This window comes from Budorcas taxicolor, chromosome 11 (assembly GCF_023091745.1).
Source record: "Budorcas taxicolor isolate Tak-1 chromosome 11, Takin1.1, whole genome shotgun sequence".
NCBI lineage: Eukaryota > Metazoa > Chordata > Mammalia > Artiodactyla > Bovidae > Budorcas > Budorcas taxicolor.
In genome coordinates this window covers 63115723-63140110 of record NC_068920.1, presented here as the reverse complement: position 1 = coordinate 63140110, position 24388 = coordinate 63115723, and the positions used below count along the sequence as shown (strand labels likewise).

The following is a 24388-nucleotide window of genomic DNA, read 5'->3' as shown; positions in this document are numbered from 1 at the left end:
GTATTAGCGGTGGACTCGGCTTTAGTACAACATTCACTCAACAAATCCAGCTCAGCGTTAAGTGAACTGCTCTGTAGTTAGGGGAAGTTAGTTACTAAGAGAGTTACTAAATTAGGAGTGAAGGGAAGTTACTAATTGATTAAAGAGAAAGTTTGTAGAGAACAGCCACGCCCACGAAGAACCTTGACCTAAGACGGAAAGGGCCTCTAAGAGGCATGAGGTGGCTTCCTGATTTGTGCTGGGCCTTGAAGGAAATAGGTGAATAAAATATATTAAGAATTATTCCAAGTTGGAGAAAGTCAGCCACTGCCACTTGACACACACACAGCAAAGGGCTTTCCCACAGCAAACTCGGCACAATCCAAGGGCAGGAGGATGCCACGAAGCGTTCCAGAGTACTCTATCTTCAAGGGTGCAAAGATGAACAGTGCAGGTCCACGTCCCCAAGGCAGCGCCACCGGGAAACTGAAGCAGGTCCCGCGTATTCTCGAAGCGGCTGAGAAGCGGGGGTGCGGCCTGAAGGAGTCACTGGAATGGATTTTCCGCGTTGGACTTCGAGGTCTGGATATGCAGTCGGTTCTGTGGAAGGCTCTCGCATTGCAGTACAGGGGATGCAAGGGTTTGTTCCCTGCTTCTCAGCTGCCGCCCTGCCTCCCCCAGCGCCCCGAAACCCCGCCCCGCTCCCGCCCCCGCCCCAGGGCGGCTGCGCGGCCAGGCCCCAACCCCCCCCGTCCCCACGTGATCGTCGTCCCTGCCTCCGCGAAGCGTGGGCCGCCATCACAAGTTCTGGCGGCTGGGCCCCGGCCGGCCTCCCTCCTCCCCCTTGCCGGTGGGGGCATCAGTGACAGGTTGGGTTTGTGTTGACCCGTCCCGTCTGGCCTTTGGAGCCGTGGGCCTCTGAGAGCGGGACGAGGAGTTCGGACCGAACAACTCCGGGGCGGACGGACGGACCGGCGGGCTGCCCAGGTGACGGCACGGCGGGGGCGGTGCCCAGAGCCGCGCCCCGCCCCTCGCAGGCCAGCGCCCAGAGCCCGCGGCCCGTGCCCGTTTCCAGTATGGCCGCCCGCCGTGCTTGACCCGCGGCCTCTCCGCTTCGACTCCCCGTGGGCGATGCTGAGGCGGAGGCCGTGACTGACACGCTCGCTCACACGCACGCACGGACCCAGACCCACGTCCGGAGCCCGAGCCCTGGGCCCGGAACCGCTGTCTCCCCCCGGCGCCGCGGCCAGAGCCCGGACCACGGCTCCCGCGCCGCCGCCGCCTAGCCGAGAAGGACCGCGCCGGACCTCGAGCGCGGCGGACCCCGGCCGGCAGGGATGGGGAAGCGGGCCGGAGAAGGAGCAGCGGGATCCGCCTCCGCTGCCTCCACGTCCGCCGTGGCCGGTCTGGAGCCCGCGGCCGGCCGCGGCGGGGGCCCGCGGAGCGCAGCCGCCGGCCTCCTGGGAGCGCTGCACCTGGTGATGACCCTCGTCGTGGCCGCGGCGCGGGCCGAGAAGGAAGGTGGGTGTCAGCCGGCCGGCATCTCCCGGGCCCGGCCCCGCGGCTGTCACCGCGCCCTCGCGGAGGCCGCTGCCGGGCTGCGACCGGGGAGGAAGGGCCGCGGCTCGCGGCTCGGAGGGCGGCCGGGCGCAGGGCTCGGTCCGGCGCGAAGTTGCTCGGTCGACTCTCGTCCCGAGCCGGGAACTCGCAGTTCGGATGCCAACTTGCGGCTTTGACCGCACGGAGTTGCTCTTGTTCTCCGTGATTCTTTCCCCTCGTCTCACCCTCGTCTTCCCCCTTGTCTCCTGTCACTTCCATTTCAAAACTTCCTGAGTTCTCGTATATTCTTGCCACTTGGCCCACTAGGTAGGAGGGGCATATTTTTAGACTTGATTGTTGTTAATAAGCAAATTTCAGGACACTTTTTTTTGGTTGCGGTTTTAATAACGGCGTGCGAACAGAGCTCACTTTAAATTGTAAAAATAGCGACTGGGGGACAGCTTGCCAAATTTTACTTTAGATTTGTTTAAACGTTTTTGGAGGAGGAATCTTCTGTCTTCAGCTTCCCTCTTAAGTATCGGTTTGCAGTATTGATGATTGTTTAGCTAACTGTTCTCTAATATTTTTTACATACGTAACGGGGTGTCATTGTTTTTAATATGAAAAACTTTAAAAACCAATGTCAAGTTTCTAGCTTGCAAACCTTTACCTGTAATTTACAATTAAGGGCTAACTAAGTCTTATTTTTAGAAAACTCTGGTTAGTATTGTATGACTGTAAACCCGGTGCTTTTCCGGGGTTAAAAATGATTTTGTAACCTAGAAGCCCAGATCTGCAATTTTGTTGGCACTACCTGTTTTTGAACCTGAGGAAATGAGTGACCACAGAGCCTTCATGAAGAAATCACTAAAAGTGAATGGTTTTTAAAAAGCTAAGCAAGATTTGTTAGTTTAGCTTCCATTTCACACTAAACTGCCACTGCAAGGGAAGTAATTTCTTGCCACAGTGAGTTTAGGGTTGACGTTCTACTTTACAACTAAAGTCACTTTTTATTGTTATAGAAGGCAACAGCAAAGCAAAGCAAATTCATGTTAAAGTGCCAGGTGCTTCAGTTTACTGGTTTTTTTTTTGTTGTTGTTGTTCAAAACAGTATAATTAACTCTTAAGCAGTTTGGGTTAACATAGGAGGAAGTTATTCAAAGAATTGCTGTCTGTAGAAAGGATTCATCTACAGAGGCAAGATTATTTCTTGAATGAAATATTGCTGCTTTAGGACTAGGCAGGCCTGGGGTTGTCACAGTTCATCTTTGGTTACACATCCGCAGTTGATTGGTTCTCGTGTGGCCGTGGCACCCAGCACAGCCTGGCATGTAGTTGGTGTGTCCAGTAAATCTGAAATGGTACAATAAGTTAAGGTCTCCTTGAGTGTAAAGTAGTGCTTGGCAGATGTCCTGGTTTTTGTCTTCCTTGGATTACCTTGCACAGTGCCAGGCACACAGTGGGCATTTAACATTTGTTTGAGGGAGTAATTATATTCATGGGTCGTTAACACAGGGAACTAAAATGATTCAGTCCAGTAAAACATTAAGTTTGTATTGTCCTTCTGCTTATTTTTCCAGCAGCCATTTTTTATGCTAATTCTTGTTGTATACTTAAGAAAAATCCTTTGAGAAATGTCAGACTAATTCATATTTGCTAATTTCCCTTTTGTATGGTTTATAAGTTTTAGTACATCTCTCTAATACCCATAAATGTAAGGGTCAGGAGAGGAGAATTTGGGCCCCGGTGTACAAGAATGAAAAGATGGGGTTGAATCAGCCAGTGGTCCTGGCAGAATCAGACACCTTTTGTGGCCTGTGTTGTGTCTGTATGAACAATTTGAACAGAGAAATTATCTATTGAAGATATTGACAGTACTTAGTTAGAACATAGGACTCTGCCCATCATCAATGGATCTGATTCTGATGAAATATTCCAGGAAGAAAGCTCCAAAATTGGCCAGTGCTTTCAGTCTCCTTGGTGATCAAATTCTAATAGTTTTTGTTTGAGTAAGTAGGAGAAGTGAGATTGGTTTTCTTACATGAATGTGATACCACAAGTTTGGCCCCGTTTGCCCCCCAAAGGGTGCTGTTTTGAGTTTTTTCCTCAGCAAATCTGAGCAGATTTCTGAAGGCAGCTGAATTCCTGAGGATTTTTGGTGTGGTTTTATTTTGGTAGTATAAACTACCTTAACTTTTTGAAGCTAAGACTTACCTGCAATTTTAATGATGGTTCTCTGGGTATCTTGTATGTTAGTATATTTCTGTTGCAGCCGAATTTCACTGGAAAATCTTCAAAACTAAGTAAAACTCATCATCTTCTAAAGAAAAGCAGCAGAAATTCCTAGATTACCTAATGCAGAGTTCATGTTTGGACCAGGTGTTGTTAATTTTAAGTCAGAAGCATGAGGCAACCTTTGTCTTAACATCCTGTATGTCTTCAGTTCAGCTCAGTCACACAGTCGTGTCCGACTCTTCGCGACCCCATGGACTGCAGCATGCCAGGCTTCCCTGTCCATCACCAACTCCCGGAGCTTGCTCAAACTCATGTCCCTTGAGTTGGTGATGCCATCCAACCATCTCATGCTCTGCCGTTCCCTTCTCCTCCCGCTTTCAGTCTTTCCCAGCATCAGCATCAGGGTCTATTCCAGAGAGTCAGTTCTTCACATCAGGTGTCCAAAGTATTGGAGCTTCAGCATCAGTCCTTCCAATGAATATTTAGGACTGATTTTCTTTAGGATTGACTGGTTGGATCTCTTTGCAGTCCAAGAAACTCAAGAGTCTTCTCCAACACCTCTGTTCAAAAGCATCAATTCTTCGGCTCTCAGCTTTCCTATATGTCTTAACACTCCTATATCTTAACATCTGTCTTCACTAATCTGTGAGGGTGTGTTTCACGAGTCTAGAGAAAAGGGGACCTTTGAGGATGTTTTGACTGTGCTCTGTAGTTTGTAAGGACTTTGAAAGAGTTGTCCAAGGTAGAAGTTACTGTAATTATTACAACTTAATTGCTTGTTCTGGATTGCTGGCAGTTTCCCCTGAATCTAAGATCTCGATATTCAGAAGAGTGCAAATAGGGGGATGGTGTAGTGAAAATATATTAAAAATATAGTGAAAATATGTATGTATATGTTAAACGTCTAACATTTAGTAGTAGTTTTATTTGTAAGTCTGCCCATTCATTATTACCAACAAATAAAAGCTTTTTAAAAAAGCATCATGCATGCGAAGTCACCTCAGTTGTGTATGACTCTTTGTGGCGCTATGGACTGTAGCCCTCCAGGCTCCTGTGTCCTTGGGATTTCCCAGGCAAGAATACTGGAGTGGGTTGCCATGCCTTCCTCAAAAAAAGCATCATATATCATCTGTGATATAGTTTCATTGTGAAATGTGTTTGGGGGCATGGTTGTCTTTTAACTTTTTATAAATGTCGAGCTACATTGTATGTATCTAGTAAATGTGAAGTTGGGTAAATTCTCAGGAATGTGATTGTTTTAGTCTGGTACAATTTCACATGTTATTATCACTAACTGGCGATTTATGGCAGGGTGGAGTTGGGATAGTCTTTCTCAGCACTTTTAAGTTTGTCTACCAGATATTTTTGTTTCATGCACAAATTTTTGTTTTAAGCTGTGTTTGTGACAGAAGTGCGGAAGGAGGGTACAGAAGTGTTCAGTCTCCAAAGCATATGAACAGAAAGTGCTTAGGAATAAAAGCAGGAAGAAAAGAGATAAAAAACCTAATTTGGTCAGGTTTTTTTTGTCTTAGATGGTAGATTGATCAGGAGTGGTATTTACTTTCTTTTTATTGAATTTTTACTTTGTAATATAAACATGTTTTTTAAGAATGATTTTCTAAAGAGTGAGATGTTTCCATCCTTTGCGTGAGGGTAGAGTGATTACTTTTTAATTTAGAGCCTAATAAGTAGAATATTCATTCATGTTGTTTAGTCGCTGAGTCTTGTCTGACTCTTTTGCGACCCTGTGGACTGTAGCCCACCAGGTTCCCCTGTCCATGGGATTTCCCAGGCAAGAATAGTGGAATGGGTTCCCATTTTCTTCACCAGGGGATCTTCCCCACCCAGGGGTCAAACCCAGGTCTCCTACATTGTCTGGAGGATTCTTTACGACTGGGCCACCTGGGAAGCCCGTATTTATTCATAGTGCTCCATTAAGGAACTTCAGTCACTTGCTTTTTACTAAAAGCTGTTCAATACTGCCCAGATCTGTGCTGGGCAGCAGTGAAATACTGTCATTGAAAACAGTGTGCTCCCTCTTTCTCTTGCTGAGGACTGTTTTCCTCCTCTTTGTAATCCTTGCCACCATCCTCAGAGATCCATGCCCCCCCCCCCCAATCAACTTTTGGGGAGTAGGTGTAAAATCATTAATTTGTTATCATCCAGAGTCGAGTCATAAGCTAAGCTACTCTTGGAGAAAAATGAAATCATTGCCAGGTGCTTGATTTTTTTTAAGTTCTTCCTCTGCCTGTGGCTTGAGCTCTCTGATTGGCCCCGTCAGTGGGAGATGCCTTTTTTCTCTGGCTGAGTTTTTCCTTATCTGTGGTAAGCAGCATTGGGCACTGTCGATAGCTTCTTCTTGGAACTTCTCTCCCTTCATTTCTGTGACTTTGTACTTCTTGGTCATCATCCTGCCCCGCTCTCAGTCGCTGCTCTCTGGATGCCCGTTGGCTATCTTCCCTCTCTTGCATGTCTGGCGACCAACACACACTGCTTGTGTCCAGAGCAGAATTGTCTGATGCCACCTCCAGTTTCCCAGTTTTTATTAATGCCATGATTATTCTGTCTGCCACGTTGGTCTCAAGGGGCATGTTGGAGTGTAAACTTCCTTGGGCAGCTTGCCCACAGCCTCCAGGCTGGGGCACTGCTGGGGATCCTCACCTCCCAGCTGTCTCCACTTCCCTTCATTCTGCCATCCCTTCTCCAAATTTGTATTGTCTTTGTTACTCAGCTGTCATTTATTTTGGTGCTTAATCAGGTACTGCCTCATTGAGCTACCTAAATTCCTTTATGGGGGTCCTTCTTCACCCAGACCAGAATTCTGTGGGGCAGAACCTCTGTCAACATCTGCAGGGCAGGCGTTTAGTTTTAAACGGAAGTTTGCCTCGAATAACCTCATCCTCCTGTTCTCATATCTGAGTTCTGGATTGAGAGTCCAGAGTACAGGAAACCTATACTTGAACTTGGGTTCAAGTACCATTAGCAGTTCTGCTCTGGTAAGACATAGAGCGACGCCACATTTTTCTTCCCTACATGTTGCTTTCCCTTGTAACTAAAATGAGTAACATACACTTATCTAAACCATCACTTTTGTTACTTCTGGATTTTAAGATTTTAGATCCTCATAAAACCCCAATTTACAGAGCATGAAACAGGCACAGAGAAATTAAGGAATGTTTCCAAGGTAACAGAGCTGGTAGGCATTTAAGCTCGGGTTCCTTTGCAGGCCATCTCTGCCTTGAGCCAAGCTTTTCAGTCCTAAATGGGTATATAAGGTAGTAGGTTTTGTTGTATACCAACTGGTTAGTGAACAGTCCTGGACTTCCCAGTGGTCTAGTGGGTAAGCGTCCACCTGCCATTGCAGGGGACGGGGTTCAGTTCCTGGTGCAGGAAGATCCCACATGCTGAGGAACAGCGAAGCCCGTGTGCGACAACTACTGAGCCTGTGCTCTAGAGGCTGGGAGCGGCACCTACCTGAAGCCTGTGCACCCGAGAGCTTGTGCTCCGCAACAAGAGAAGCCACTGCAATGAGAAGTGAGTGCTCTCCAATGAAAAGTAGCCCCGGCTCACTTCATCTGAAGTCCTCACATAACAACAAAGACCCAGAGCAGCCAAAAAATAAATAAAAATTAGTAAAAAAAAAAAAAAAAAAAAAAAAGAACTGTCCTGCCAGTTTGTGCAAAACCAGCATGTTAAGTATTCAAGTGAGATGCAGTTTAAAAAAAAAAACTGTAAACATTCGTAACACTTTCTGTCAACATTATGTTGAACATCTTTGTGCCAAGCACTGTGCTGATTGCTTTACAAGCCTCATCTCTCGTAATCCTCACATTTAGGCCACGTGGGGGCCACCACAGTTGTTCTCCCTACTTTCCGTAAATCTGTCTGTTCTTGACGACAATTCCTCTGTTGCTGTCATTACTGCTTGGAGTAGGGAAGGGGTGGTGGTGGTGTGTGTGCTTGTTTGTGATAGTATAAAACAGAATTTTAATCTCCAGTAAAATGAGACAGTATAGTATGTAATGGTTCTTCTTGTGCATGCAACTTAGAGGTCAGTTTGGAAAATTTTTTAATTTCACAAAAAATTTCATGTTGGTTGTAAAAATGAAACATTGTAAAATATGGATGAGTAAATTGAGAAAGGGCTTCCCTCGTAGCTCAATTGGTAAAGAATCTGCCTGCAATGCAGGAGACCTGGGTTCGATCCCTGGGTCGGGAAGATACCCTGAAGGAAATGGCTACCCACTCCAGTATTCTTGCCTGGGAAATCCTGTGGAGAAAGGAGTCTGGTGGGCTGCAGTCCGTGGCATCACAGAGAGTTGGACACAATTTAGTGACTACACCACCACCACCAAGTTGAGAAAATTTCTGTCATCTGTCAAGTAGAAAGAACCAGTATCAGTCACGATCTCTCTTCCTTCTCCCCCCACCTCCCTGCTCCTCAGTTAAACAACAGATACTGCCATGTTGTCTTGGAAGTATCACTTGATGCATCTCAGCAACACCGTGGGAGGGGTGCCAGCTCTCCCGCATTAGCTCCTGTGTGTGTGTTCAGTCATGTCTGACTTTTTGCAGCCCCGGGCTCCTCTGTCCATGGAATTTTCCAGGTGAGAATTCTGCAGTGGGTTAGTTTTCTTCTCCAAGGAAACTTCCTGACCCAGGGATTGAACCTGTGACTCCTGCATTGGCAGGCGGATTCTTTACCACTGAGCCACTGGGGAAGCCCTTCTTTAAAGTCCTTGCTCACTTGGCAGTAAAAGATGCCCCTTTGTTTAGTTGATTTTTAAATATCGCTCAGTTCAGTTCAGTCGCTCAGTTGTGTCCGACTCTTTACGACCCCATGAATCGCAGCACGCCAGGCCTCCTTGTCCATCACCAACTCCCAGAGTTTACTCAGACTCACGTCCATCGAGTTGGTGATGCCATCCAGCCGTCTCATCCTCTGTCGTCCCCTTCTCCTCCTGCCCCCAATCCCTCCCGGCATCAGGGTTTTTTCCAGTGCGTCAACTCTTCGCATGAGGTGGCCAAAGTACTGGAGTTTCAGCTTCAGCATCAGTCCTTCCAGTGAACACCCAGGACTGAGCTCCTTTATAATGGACTAGTTGGATCTCCTTGCAGTCCAAGGGACTCTCAAGAGTCTTCTTCAACACCACAGTTCAACAGCATCAATTCTTTGGCGCTCAGCTTTCTTCACAGTCCAACTCTCACATCCATACATGACCACTGGAAAAACCATAGCCTTGACTAGATGGACCTTTGTTGGCAAAGTAATGTCTCTGCTTTTGAATATGCTATCTAGGTTTCTCATAACTTTTCTTCCAAGGAGTAAGCCTCTTTTAATTTCATGGCTGCAGTCATCATCTGCAGTGATTTTGGAGCCCAAAAAAATAAAGTCTGACACTGTTTCCCCATCTATTTGCCATGAAGTGATGGGACCGGATGCTATGATCTTAGTTTTCTGAATGTTGAGCTTTAAGCCAACTTTTTCACTCTCCTCTTTTACTTTCATCAAGAGTCTTTTGAGTTCCTCTTCACTTTCTGCCGTAAGAGTGGTGTCATCTGGATATCTGAGGTTATTGATATTTCTCCCAGCAATCTTGATTCCAGCTTGTGCTTCTTCCCTGAATGATGGAGTAGGTAAAAGATGTATCTCAGGTTCAGAGAGAGGATGGATAGAGCTCCAGGTGAGATACTAAGATCACATAGGCTTGAAATTCTGGGTGACCCATGGCAGGATTCTGCTTATGAACCCAAGTTGAAGTGTATCACGAGAAAGGAATTCTGGGAATCACCATTCCACTGTGCATGGCAAGGAGATGGGGTAGGAAGAATATACCAGATTCACTCTGTGAGTTATCTACATTAATGAGGAAGTCCAGAAGAGGTAGAAACAGTGATTCAGAATGTGGCTCTGGTCATCTCCTGCTCTCTGGCTGTGTGAGGGCAGGTAAGTAGAGTTAACCTCTACCTGTCTCAGGTTCACTGTCTTTAGGATCGGGGTAGTAAGAGATAATAGTACGTGGAGTTGGACTTCCCAGGTGTCGCTAGTGGTAAAGAATCCGCCTGCCAATGTTAGAGTCTAAGAGAGGCGAGTTCCATCCCTGGGTCGGGAAGACCCTCTGGAGGAGGGCACAGCAACCCAGTCTAGTATTCTTGCCTGGAGAATCCAATGGACAAGAGCCTGGCAGGCTATAGTCCATGGGCTTGCAAAGGGTCGAACATGGCTGAAGCAACTTAGCATGCATGCTCATGCAGAGATTTACCACAGTACTGGGTGTCAAGCCCTTAGCACAGTGCCCAGCACACTAGGAAAAAAAAAAATTGATAAGACTGAACACTTTTACGCATTTGCTGGCCATTTGTATTTCTTTTCTGTTGTTTGATCACATCTTTGTCAATCTTTCCATTGGTGTTTGAATTTTGCTTTTTGACTGAAATGAACATTTAAGGAGTTCATATTTTTTCCAGTTCCATTAACATTTGGATTATTTGTTTTAATTTTCTATCTATTATTATTACTTAAAAGTTTATTGACCAAATATGTCACTTTTCCTTCTTGGTTTCTGCTTTTGTTGTTCTGTCTAAAAAGCTCTGTGTATAAGGTGATAGATTCACCAGTATTGTATCTTCATGCTTCTACTTTTAAATGCAAATCTCTATTTCTTCACAGTTGGTTGCTATTAGGGAATCTATTTTTTTCAAATACTTAGTTGTCTTAACACCACTCATTGAATTATACACAGTATTTCCTTTTCATGTAAATTGTATTGCATTCATGGATCTGTTTCTTTATTTTCTGGGTTTTTTTTTTCTTCACAGATACATTTGTATATTTCTGTTTTAAATTTAAGTACTACATCTTTCTGCGATGCCCCTCCACACTGGCTCGTTTAAATAAAGAGCTGTATCCTGACCCTGACGGGGTAACACAGAAAACTAATCAAGTTGATCACATGGACCACAGCCTTGTCTCACTCAGTGAACCTAAGAGCCCTGCCTTGTGGGGCCACCCAGGATGGATGGGTCATGGTGGAGGGTTCTGACAAAACGTGGTCCACTAGAGAAGGCAGGGGCAAACCATTCCAGTATTCTTGCCTAGTATGAAAAGGCAAAAAGATAGGACGCTGAATAACTCCCCAGGTCAGTAGCTGCCCAGTATGCTGCTGGAGCTCAGTGGAGAACTAACTCCAGAAAGAATGAAAAGACAGAGCGAAAGTGAAAACAATGCCCAGTTATGGGCGTGACTGGTGATGCAGGGTCTGATGCTGTAAAGAGCAATATTGCATAGGAACCTGGAATGTTAGGTCCATGAATCAAGGTAAATTGGAAGTGGTCAAACAGGAGATGGCAAGAGTGAACATCGACATTTTAGAAATCGGTGAACTAAATAAAATGGATCGGAATGGGCGAATTTAATTGAGGTGACCATTACATCTACACCTGTGGGCAAGAATCCCTTAGGAGAAATGGAGTAGCCATCACAGTCAACAAGAGTCTGAAAGGCAGTACTTGGATGCAATCTTAAAAATGACAGAATGATCTCTGTTCATTTCCAAGGCAAATCATTCAGTATCACAGTAATTCAAGTCTGTTCTCCAACCAGTAATGCTGAAGAAGCTGAAGTTGAATGGTTCTATGAAGATGTACAAGACCTTCTAGAAGTAACATCCCCAAATATGTCCTTTTCATCATAGGGGACTGGAATACAAAAGTAGGAAGTCTAGAGATACTTGGAGTAACAGGCAAATTTGGCCTTGGAGTACAAAATGAAACAGGGTAAAGGCTAACAGAGTTTTGTCAAGAGAGCGCACTGGTCATAGCAAACACCCTCTTCCAACAACACAAGAGAAGACTCTACACATGAACATCACCAGATGATCAATATCAAAATGAGATTGATTATATTCTTTGCAGCCTGAGATGGAGAAGCTCTATACAGTCAGCAAAAACAAGACTGGGAGCTGACTGTGGCTCAGATCATGAATTCCTTATTGCCAAATTCAGACTTAAATTGAAGAAAGTAGGGAAAACCACTAGACCATTCAAGTATGACTTACGTCAGATCCCTTACAATTATACAGTAGTAGTGATTCAAGGGATTAGCTCTGATAGACACAGTGCCTGAAGAACTATGGATGGAGGTTTGTGACACTGTACAGGAGGCAGAGATCAAGACCGTCCTCATGGAAAAAAAATGCAAAAAGTCAAATTGGCTGTCTGAGGAGTCCTTACAAATAGCTGAGAAAAGAAGAGAAGCAGAAGGCAAAGGAGAAAAGGAAAGATATACCCATTTAAATGCAGAGTTCCAAAGAATAGCAAGGAGAGATAAGAAAGCCTTCCTCAGTGATCAGTGCGGAGAGATAGAGGAAAACAATAGAATGGGAAAGACTAGAGATCTCTTCAAGAAAATTAGAGATACGAAGGGAACATTTCATGCAAAGATGGGCTCGATAAAGGACAGAAATGGTATGGACCTAACAGAAGCAGAAGATATCAAGAAGAGGTGGCAAGAATATACAGAAGAACTATACAAAAAAGATCTTCGTCACCTAGATAACCATGATGATGTGATCACTCACCCAGAGCCAGACATCCTTTAATGTGAAGTCAGGTGGGCCTTAGGAAGCATCACTATGAACAAAGCTAGTGGAGGTGATGGAATTCCAGTTGAGCTATTTCAAATCCTAAAAGATGATGCTGTGAAAGTGCTGCACTCAATATGCCAGCAAATTTGGAAAACAGTGGCCACAGGACTGGAAAAGGTCAGTTTTCATTCCAATCCCAGAGAAGAGCAATGCCAAAGAATGCTCAAACTACCACACAATTGCACTCATCTCACACGCTAGCAAAGGAATGTTCAAACTTTTCCAAGTCAGGGTTCAACAGTATGTGAACCGAGAACTTCCAGATGTTCAAGCTGGATTTAGAAAAGACAGAGGAACCAGAAATCAAATTGCCAACATCCATTGGATCATTGAAAAAGCAAGAGAATTCCAGAAAAACATCTACTTCTGTTTCATTGATTATACCAAAGTGTGTGTGTAGATCACAACAAACTGGAAAATTCTTAAAGAGATGGAAATACCAGACCACCTTAGCTGCCTCCTGAGAAATCTGTATTGCATGTCAAGAAACAACAGTTAGAACTGGACATGGAACAACAGACTGGTTCCAAATTGGGAAAGGAGTATGTCAAGACTGTATATTGTCACCCTGCTTATTTAACTTATATGCAGAGTACATCATGGGAAATGTTGGCTGGATGAAGCACAAGCTGGAATCAAGATTGCCAGGAGAAATATCAATAACCACAGATATGCAGATGACCCCAGCCTTGTGGCAGAAAGTGAAGAAGAACTGAAGAGCCTCTTGATGAAAGTGAAAGAGGAGAGTGAAAAAGCTGGCTTAAAGCTCAACATTGAGAAAACTAAGATCATGGCATCTGGTCCCATCACTTAATGGGAAATAGATGGTGAAACAATGGAAACAGTGAGAGACTTTATTTTCTTAGGCTCCAGAATCACTGCAGATGGTGACTGCAGCCATGAAATTAAAAGACGCTTGCTCCTTGGAAGAAAAGCTATGGCCAACCTAGACAACATATTTAAAAGCAGAGACATTACTTTATTGACAAAGGTCCGTCTAGTCAAAGCTATGGTTTTCCCAGTAGTCGTGTGTGGATGTGAGAGTTGGGCCATAAAGAAAACTGAGCACCGAAGAATTGATGCTTTTGAACTGTGGTGTTGGAGAAGACTCTTGAGAGTCCCTTGGACAGCAAGGAGATCAAACCAGTCAGTCCTAAAGGAAATTAGCCCTGAATATTTGTTGGAAGGACTGATGCTGAAGCTGAAGCTCCAATGCTTTGGCCACCTCATGCAAAGAGCTGACTCATTGGAAAAAGACTCTGATGCTGGGAAAGATTGAAGGCAGGAGAGGGGGACAACAGAGGATAAGATGGTTGGATGGCATCACCAACTGAATGGATATGAGTTTGAGCAGGCTCCGGGAGTTGTTGATGGACAGGGAATGTGTGCTGCATTCCATGGGGTTGCAAAGAGTCAGACAAGACTGAGTGACTGAACTGAATTAAATTGGTACAGCCACTATGAGAAACCGTACAGAAGTTCCCCAAAAACCTAAAAATGGAGCTGCCATATTATCCAGCAGTTGCACTCTTGACCATGTATCTGCAGAAAACACTAAATGGAAAAGATACAAGTACCCCAGTATTCATAGCTTCACTATTTACAATGGCCAAGATACGGAAACCACCTAATGTCCATCGTTAGATGAATGAATAAAGAATGGGTATGTGTGTGTACATATATATGTGTGAATATGTCAGCAATATTTTGCAGTTTTCAGTGTAAAGGTCTTAACTACCTTTCTTTGGTCAGATGTGTCTCCAAGCATTTTGTATTTTTTTTACCATTCTAAATGGTATTTTAAATTCTGTTTCTGATTGTTTATTGCTAGAATATAGACACAAACTGATTTTCATATATTAATTTTTTTTGTACTTTTTATTTTATTTTTAAAAAATTTTTATTTTTACTTTATTTTGCTTTACAATACTGGATTGGTTTTGCCATACATTGACATGAATCAGCCACGGGTGTACATGAGTTCCCAATCCTGAACCCCCCCTCCCGCCTCCCACCCCATATCATCTCTCTGGATCATCCCCGGGCACCAGCCCCAAGCATCCTGTATCCTGTATAGAACATGGACTGGCGATTCGTTTCTTACATGATAGTATACATGTTTCAATGCCATTCTCCTAAATCATCCCACCCTCGCCCTCTCCCACAGAGTCCAAAAGTCCGTTCTACACATCTGTCTCTTTTGCTGTCTCCCATACAGGGTTATCCTTACTATCTTTCTAAATTCCATATATATGTGTTAATATACTGTATTGGTGTTTTTCTTTCTGGCTTACTTCACTCTGTATAATCGGCTCCAGTTTCATCCACCTCATTAGAACTGATTCAAATGTATTCTTCTTAATGGCTGAGTAATACTCCATTGTGTATATGTACCACAGCTTTCTTATCCATTCATCTCCTGATGGGCATCTAGGGTGTTTCCATGTCCTGGCTATTATAAACAGTGCTGTGATGAACATTGGGGTACTCGTGTCTCTTTCAATTGTGGTTTCCTCATATATTAATATATATAATATATACATTTTCTTTATTCTCTAATCCTTGTAAAAGACTTACTAATTTCAATAGGTCTTTTGTAGATTTCATTGTAACTCTACCTAGATGATTATGTCTGAAAATAAAGGCAGTTCCTCTTTCCCAGTCTGTATACTTTTTATCTTTCTTGCCTGATTGTACTGGCTGTAACCTCCCATGCAGTGTTTAATAGAAGGAGTGGAAATCCCTGATGTCTGGTTAGATGAGGGTTTTATCAGGAATGTATGTTGCATTTATCAGCTTTTTATGTAGCTGTTCGGATTTTGTTTTGTTTTTAATAATACAGTGAATCACTAACCTTGAGTTTCTCAACCTAGACCGTGATGTATTATCTTTATAATTTATTATTGGTTTTTTGGGCTAAAATTTTGTTTAGCATTTTTTATGTCTGTAGTCATGAGGAATAGTATTCTGGTTTTTTTTTTTTTGTAATATCTTTGCTTTTGGTATCAGAGTAATACTGGCCTCATACAAATAGTTGAGAGGTGTCTTTTCCTTTTTAATTTTTTAAGAGTCAGCATAGGATTGGTGATATTTTCCTCATAGTATGTGGTTACCAATCAAATAATACCATTGAAATTGTCTGGGCCTGGAATTTCTTTTCAGGTTTTTTTTTTTTTTTTTAACCATAATCTCAACTTTTAAGACATAGGGATGTTTAGGTTATCTGTCTTTTTCTAGTGAGCTTTGGTAACTAAAATCTTTCAGAGGTTTTGTCCACTTCATTTAAGTCGTTAGATTTATTGAAAAAGTTGTATGTCGTGTTCTCCTGTTATCTTTTGAATATTTGTAGAGTCTGTGCTTGTGACACTTCTGTCGTTCTTGATATTTTTAACTTGTGTCTTTTCAAATTTTTCTTGATCTGTCTGGCTAAAGTTGATCAATTTCAGTATTCTTGTTAAAAATAGACTTCACCTTTTTTCTCTCTACTTTATTCTTTCATAGTCTATTTCTGCTAAGATTTTATTGTTTCCTTTTTTCAGCTTCATTACTTCTGGTGTTTTAAGGTGGAAACTGAGATCTTTTTTTGATACCTTTGGGGATTTACCAGGGATCTTTTTGTCATAGCAATGCATTGTTACTGTTTTTGATTTTCGTTCAAACTGTCGATGATTTTTTAAAAAGATTTGCATATGTATGTACATGCATATACACACATTTATTTGTATATGTTTATTTACATTTAGTTTACATTTAATTTATATAATTAACCTATAGTTACCTTTTCTAGTGATTTTCATTCTTTTGTATATTTTCACCAGGTATCATTTTCTTCTGCTTGAAAGATTTCCTATAACAGTTCTTGAAGTATATCTGCTAATAATGATTTCTTTGATCTTTGTATGTCTACAAATGTCCTTACTTTGCTTTTATTTTTAAAAACTATTTTTGCTGTGTATAAAATTATAGGTTGAAATGTTTCTTCCTTTTAGTTCTGTAGAGTGACCTTCACTTTCTTCTCCCTTGTTGTTTCCCATGAGAACCTTGATGTTCGTCTTTTTTTTTCCTGCAAAATAATTTTAATACTATGTGCCTATTGATGTTCCTCTTTATCTTTGTTCCTATGTATGTAATATTTCTTTTCTTTTGATGAATTTAAGATTTTCTTTTTGCAACTTGTTTTAAGTAGTTTGACTTGATGTCCCTTGGTATAGTTTTGTTTTGTTTTTTCCATGTTTGTTGAATTTCTTGATCTCTGGATTTATTTTTCATTAAGTTTTGGGGAAATTTCAGGTATTATTTCTTTGAACATTTTTCCTATCCTTTTTGAGGACTCCAGGTATTCACGCATTAGGCAGCTTGAAGTTGTTCCCACAGCTCACTGTACTACATACAGTTTTTCTGTTTTTCATTGTGTTTCATTTTGGATAGGTACTATTGGTATGCCTTCAAGTTCATCAGTCTTGTCTTTTCTGCCTTTTATTCCATCCAGTGTATTTTTCATCTCATACATCGTAGTTTTCATCTCTAAAAGTGTTTGTCTTTTTTATATCTTTTTCTTCTCTGCTTGTCAACTTTCTGAACATACGGAACACATTTATACTACTTGTTAATGTTCTCGTCAGCTGACGAACATCTGTGCCAGTTCGAGGCTGGTTTCAGCTGGTCGCTATCCCGGTAGTTCTTGTTTTCTTCGCTCTTTGTGTGCTTGATAATCTTTAACTGGGTGCCAGACAGTTCAGATTTTACTTTGTTGGGTGTGGTGTTTTGGATTCCGAGGAGTATACTTGAAAGAGCTTTGTTTTCTGATGCAGTTAACTTATTTGAGAACAGTTTGTGATCTTTCTATGATCTTGCTTTTAAGATTTGCTAGGTGGGTCACGAGCAGTGTTCAGGCTCCAACTGGTCATCTTCCACAGCTGAGGCGAGACCTTCCTGCGTCCTCAATGCAGAACCCCATGATGTATGGTTTTCCAGTTTGACTGGTGGGAGCAGGCACTGTAAGTGGCTCTGTGAGTTGCCCAGCACTGTTTCAAATACTTTTGGGTGGCTCTTTCCCACCTTAGAGGTTGATCCATACTTTACTCAGTATGGAGGGAGGCCCTCTGTAGTTCTCTACGAGGCTCTCTCCTTCCTGGTATGAACTCATAGAGCCGTATGAACTCTCACTGCCTTGGTTTCCTTGGACTTTCATCTCTGTCTTATCAACTCAGAGAGTCCACCAGGCTCTCACAGATTCCTCTTGCTGTGGCCTAGTAACTCAAGGCAGTGAGCTGGGCCCGTCGTAGGGCTCACCTTGTTTGTTTCCCATCTCTTAGAGGTCGTCGTTCTCTATTGACTGATATTTAGGGTCTTTTCCTGTGTTTTATCTGAGTGTTTGGTTGTTTCCGGTGAGAGGGTATGGTTCCTGTGACTCCTTCATGCCCAGAGATAGAAGTCTAGACATCTGCATTAGTTATTCTCCAGTGTAGCCAGTGTTATTACTTTCAGGTGTTATTCCCAAGCCTGTTACTACAGAATAAATTTTGATAATTAATGTCAGGTTGCTTAGTGGTGACAAACATGCCTGTCAGTGCAGGCGATGCAGGTTTGATCCCTGGGTCGGGAAGATCTCCTGGAGAAGGAAATGGCAACCTACTCCAGTATTCTTGTCTTCTCCTCATGGACAGAGGAGTCTGGTGGGGCATAGTCCATTGGGATCCCAAGGAGTAATACACAACCTATCAACTGAACAATGACAATTAATATCAGATCAGATTGTAAAGTCAAAGCTGTGGTTTTTCCAGTTGTCATGTACAGATGTGAGAGTTGGACCATAAAGAAGGCTGAGTGCCAAAGAATTGATGCTTTTGAACTGTGGTGCTGGAAAAGACTCTAGAGAGTCCCTTGGGCAGCAAGGAGATCAAACCAGTCAATCCTAAAGGAAATCAACTCTGAATATTCATTGGAAGGGTGACGCTGAAGCTGAAGCTCCAGTACGTTGGCCAGCTCATGCGAAGAGCTGGAATCATTGGAAAAGACTCTGAGGCTGGGATGGATTGAAGGCAGGAAGAGAAAGGGATGGCAAAGGATGAGATGGTTGGATGGCATCACCGACTCAATGGACATTGAGTTTGAACAGGCTCCAGGAGTTGTTGATGGACAGGGAAGTCTGGCGTGCTGCAGTCCATGGGGTCGCAAAGAGTTGGACACAACTGAACAACAGTGGTGTATTAGTTTCCTCTTGCTGCTGTAACAAATAACCACACGCTTAGCGTCTTAAAAGAACACTAATTACCCTGCCGTTCTGGAGATCAGAAGTCTAAAATGGACACCAGAGGTGAAAATCAGGGTGTCGGCAGGTCTGTGTCTCTTCCAGAGCTTCAAGGGGAGAAACTGTTTGCTTGGCTTTTCAAGCTTCTTGAAGCCACCACAGCCCTTGGCTTCAGCCAGGTCCTTCTTAGGCTGCCGTCTCTCTGTTTCTCCCTTTTCTGCTTCCCTCTTATAATTTTAAGGATGCTGGGCCCACCCAGATAATCCAGAATAACCTTATTATCTTGAAATCAGCTGACTTCATCTTAGTTCTGTCTGCAACCCTATTCCCTGTTGCTTTGTGATCTGACATATTCACAGTTTCCTGAGTAAGGGCAGGCGCGTCTGGGACCGGGCAGGGAGTGCATTATTCTCCCTCCCACAGATAGATGGCTTTCAGCATCCTTCTCTGCCTCACACATTTTTCTTTCTTTTTATGGTGAAGAAAAATCTACTAGGGATTTTCTTCTTAACCTACATACATTGAAAAAAAATGATTAGAAATAGTGCCCAGTCATGTCCAACTCTTTGCAACCCCACAGACTGCTGCCTGCCAGGCTCCTCTGTCTATGGGATATCCCAAGCAAGAATACTGGAGTGGGTTCTCACTTCCTCTTCCAGGGAATCTTCCTGACCCAGAAATCAAACCTGCATCTCCTGCATTGGCAGGTGGATTCTTTACCTCTAGGTCCACCTGGGAAGAAACAGTGGAACTCCATAAACCTACACTTTTAAAACTGTGTTGGATATAGCTTGTCTAACGTACATAATATTTAAAGGTAATTTAATTTAATTTCAGGTACAGTTCATATATTAATTTGTATGGATCCCTTGCTCAAGTTGTGAATTGAGAACTTTTCAGCTCATTGTATGTGGCAATCTATAGAAGCTTCTCAAGTTTGTGAAGTTAATTTCTTGCCACAAATGTAATTTTAGGCAGGTGTCAACATACCTTATACAGCAATGTTTTTTCTCTTAAAATCGTATAATAATATATCTGTCCAACCCACACTGCCCAATACACACTTAACAGTTAACTTCTCATGATGTTGCTTTTTATCACGCAGAGCAGTCTCAATTGGCTGAGCAATCTGTTCTTCCACCTGGCTGGGTTCTTCCTGGGGTCTGGTGCCTGGTAAATAGACAGGATGAAGGCTTTGCAGACGGAGGACTTTTCTTCACATATTAGTTTATCATTTACTAGCTGTTTGTGTCCTGGGGACAAACTATTTAATTGTGGACTTTTCTCAGCGATAAAGTTGGCACACACATGCTTAACAGAGTTGCTGAGACACTTCACGGAGGAACTCAAATGTTAGTCTTTGATATCTTTCCTACTTCCGTACATTTTTTTCTTCTTTTCCTATGCTGTTTCCTTTGGCCTTTTTCTCTGTTTTCATCTTCCCATCCCTTTCCCCCGTGTACGAAAAAAGAAATTGTGCCTAGAGCTTTTGTCTCTTGGGTCAGATCTTAATTCCGTCTTACTGCTTATTGAGCAGTTCCTTGGTGACAAGGGAAGCCCAAGGACACACCCCGCAGAGGTGGCGATTTCTTTAAGGTGCTGAGTTATATTTTAATGATGTATGCAAATTTTGCATTCCATTTTATGCTGAAAACACCTTTTCCTAAGTGAATGTTCCTGGAAGATGTTTCTTGCTTCCTACTTCTGGTTCACAGCTGTACGTGCATTCCTGGGAGCACTTCTTTACTGGCCACAGCAGTGCTATTATAAAGCAATTCTCAGTCAACACAGAGAAAGGAATGGAACGTTGCCAGGACCTGGGTTTGCAGTGGAGTCTCATTTGGACCCTTCTGCTTCCTGCACAACTCACCACCGGGCAAGTTGTGAGGGACTCTGAGTAAAGTTTAGAGAAGTGGGCGATTCTGCATCCCTTACGGTCACCTCAGGCAGTCCAGTGTTGTGCGACAGACTGTTCTGGAAGTGAAGGCATGTGGTGGCCACCAGCTGCTTGTGGGAAAAGGAGTTTGACTTTCAGTTTCGTGGTTCTTTTCTTATAGATTCTTCCTACATCAGTTTCTGCATTTCTTTTTTTAAAATTTGAGCAGGTTGTATATAGTGATATATGGGTGATATTCACCACATGAGTATGTTGATAGATTTCTGAATCATCGCACGAGTGCTCCAAGCCCTTTCAATATCTATGCAGAAAGATACATCCAGAAGTATCAGAGAAGGCCTGAAAGCGTCTTTCATCAGATTCTGAAAAGGAAATGTTTTCAGAAACATAAAATAGGCATTTGGGTGTCTACAGACAGAGGGGAAGAAAGAAATAACAGGCTAGCAGAGGGAGGTCTGTGGAAGGAGTTGAGTGGGTAGCAGAAAGACCGCGACAAGGTGAGCTTGGCCTGGGGCCCAGAAGAAACTGATCACAGAGCAGCAACTATCTGTCTAACCTCTCTCCCCCCGCCACAGGCGGGTGCTGATCTTAAGGTGTTCGAGGTGATTTCTCTTCATAGCTTTCGAACGATTGAAAATAAAAGTCTTAATTTATGCATACTCTCTGGTCATAACATCAACAAAGCACACTTTATCAAATTAAGTCCTCTAATTCAGCAGCGTAAGTGTTGTCATTTCCTGTTTGTTCTCATGGGAAGGCTACACCTTGGAAACTGGCCTGGTGGTGAGTTGGGGGAGGGTCCCATCCCCCCTGGTGGCTGCTGTCTGTCTTCACCGCTCACAGGCCAGTGGAAGCTGTTGGGAGTCACACTTGCTTTATGCACGCTTTCTCACAGGCACGTGCCAGCACTGCATGGCAGACTTTCTGATTTATGTTTTGGTCTGAACATCTCCCTTCTGGGCTGGAACTCATTCTCCAAGGTCTGGTTGCAGGGAGATAGGAGTGCCCACTGTTATCTGCCTTGTGCATGAACGTAGCATGTGCTTAGTACGTGTGACTCAGTGGGAAATTGAATCACAAGCTGACAGGCCAGTTCACAACCCTCTCTGTTCATCTCAGAACTTCATGTTGATCTCTTTAAAGTTGTGGTTGTTGTTCAGTTGCTAAGGCATGTCCAACTCGGTGCGATCCCACGGACTGCAGCACACTAGGCTCCCCTGTCATTCACTGTCTCCCGGAGCTTGCTCAAACTCATGTCCGTTGAATCAGTGAAGCCATCCAACCATCTGATCCTCTGTCATCCCCTTCTCCTTTTTCCTTCAGTCTTTCCCAGCATCAGGGTGTTTTCCAGTGAGTCACCTCTTCGCATGAGGTGGCCCAAGTATTGGAGCTTCAGCTTCAGCATCAGTCCCGCCAATGAATATTTAGGGTTGATTTCCTTTAGGAATCTGTTAAAAGTTTCATACTTAAAATATTAAAACACCATATTGGTTTGTTTGCTTGTTTTTAAACACCGCTTTTACCTGGTAGTCACATCTCAGTTCTTTTTTGATCACCAGATTAGTCTGAACACTGGCACATTCTTTTATTAATTTTTATGCAGTGGGCACCATGTGCTCGGTGTCTAGAAAGATAAAGACACAGTTCTGGCCCTGCAGGAGCCTCCATGTCAGGAGTGAGCAGGCCTGCAGATAGACACACACATTCCAGGTCACAGGTGCTCAGGCCAGGCCAGTTGATTTGGGTAGGTCTGTCCGAGTGTACGTGACGGAGAGCCTCAGCTGGGAACCGTGAGAAAAGATGCTCATTGTGGTCCAGTCTACGTGGCTCTCACCAGGACCTCCTCATAAGCAAAGTGTTGGGTTTTGAGTAGAGCTTTTGGGGTCTCTAAATCAACACATTTTGAACTGACCTTGCTTAGAATAAGTAATTTATTTGGGGGTCTTCGGCTTGACACTGTAGCTTTGTTATAATGTGTCTCCCAAAGGAAGTTTTAGATTGCTCTTTCCTCCTCCCTTCCTTCCAACTTAAAAAAAACAACAACCCTGAAAAATGATGTAAGACATCCCAACGGGATGTTTCATATGGGAACACAGCACGATTTGATGAAAAGCAGTACGGCTCTAGCTCTTACTCTTCTGTGACTTCGGTCAGATTTCTAACCCTGTTTCCTCTTAGGAGAGGTTGAAGAGGTTAAACTTCAGGGGTGAGGTTGCTTAGTAGATCTGTCTACCGTCACCTTCCCTCCTCCAGCACCAACCGTCCTGAGAAACCCCCACTGCAAGCTTTGGGTTAGCGAGTGTACAGTCTTTAATTACAGGTGGTTTGTTACTCACCTATTAAAATTCCTTACTTCCATGTGGTCTTTAATACTTTTTTTATTCCCTTTCCCCTTCTGCCAGTTGGCCTGTACCCAAAAAATATAAGTAAGTGGAGCCCTCTCGAGCCTCCCATCGTGTCATCACACATGTGAACATTCCCACACCGTCCGGTTTTCAGCAGCGCTTCCTGTTGCATCAGTATACATCTGTTACGCAGCCAGCGTTCAGTGAGCCTGCAGCTGGGCTCTGGGAGTGTGTTTGGGAGTAAGACATAGTCATTGGCTTCGTAGAATTTCTTGTTAGAGAGACTGGCATAAAGAAATAAGCACAGTATAAGGTTAAAGCTGCGTATTAGGATGGTGTGTTTGACAGGAGGGCCTTGGGTGAACCGTGTATATAAGCCTGTGCTGTTCACCATGTGCAGCGGAGAAGACAGTTCCAGAGAGGCTGTCTGGTCTGGAGGACCCAGGCTTACAGTGACTCAGAACATGGCTCTGTAGTTCCATTCAGCCCACCCTGTCACCTTTGTTGTTTCACGCCATGGGCCGGTGTGGCTGAATTCAGACCTGTAAACACTCCTGGAAAAGTCCGTCACAGCAGGCTCATCTTTCTGGTAAGTGATCAGTCTTGTCATCTTGCCTGAGGAGCCTGGCTGCCTGTGTAGAGACTAGACTTGGAAATACCGCCTTGACCATGACCTTGAGAGGATTTTCTAGCCCTCGTGCCTCAACTTCCTGTTCTGCTTTAATGAGGAGGGTTGGTACACCTCCCTTCTAGGTTTGGTGCGAGGACTGCATTGGGCCATCTTGGCATGGAGTAAGTGCTGGGTGACTGCTGGCCCTTGTTGGTGTCACACGTTCTTACTACGCACCAGCCTGGACGACTTGTGTAATCCCAAGAGAGCCAGACTGACTCCTTGCTCTGAAGGTATTCCATGTATTCAGCGCAGCAAACATGTATTGAGAGCCGAGGAGTGTGTCAAACACTGGCTTGGTCATTGAGGCTGTGGAGATGAATGAGATGATTTCTAGCCTCAGGTTCTTTACGCTTTTCATTAGTAGTGGACTCTGCCAGAGTACTTTTGAGATCAGGACACTCAAAGAATTAGATTCGAAAAGTGGAAGAAATAAGAAAAGTAGAGAAGTGTTCTCTCTTTCAAAGGACGATTCCAAGTAATGTCAGTAAAATTGTTCCTTCCAGACCTTATTCCACCCCAGAAGGACTTCATCTGAGGTGGATGCCAGACACTATGCAGGCTTAAGATCTGCCGAATGAATGTTGCATTGGGCAGAAAATCAGCCAACTTCCTCTGAGGTTTCTGTGTTCAGTGTGTGCATTCTGTCAGCTCGGGTAATCAGGTGGTGTGTCCTACTAGATATCCGTGGCAGAATTTTCTTTTGTGACAAGGGAAGAAAAATACACCCCTGTCAACTTAATGATGACAGGTCCAATTAAAAATCAAATCTAATAGTCTTGCTTAAAGCTTCTCTTGAGTTTCTAAGTTCACTTTTCTTTTTTTTAG

The 24388-nt window shown here is 43.6% G+C and overlaps 1 protein-coding gene across 1 annotated transcript in view; it reads left to right on the top strand.

Annotated features, from left to right (window-relative positions):
• The first annotated feature begins 1316 nt into the window (after positions 1-1316).
• Positions 1317-24388, top strand: part of TMEM131 (transmembrane protein 131) — a 178161-nt gene continuing 155089 nt past the window's right edge. Inside the window, exon 1 of the mRNA XM_052647523.1 lies at positions 1317-1500. Coding sequence (XP_052503483.1) covers positions 1317-1500 — 184 coding nt within the window. The remainder of the gene's footprint in view (positions 1501-24388) is intronic.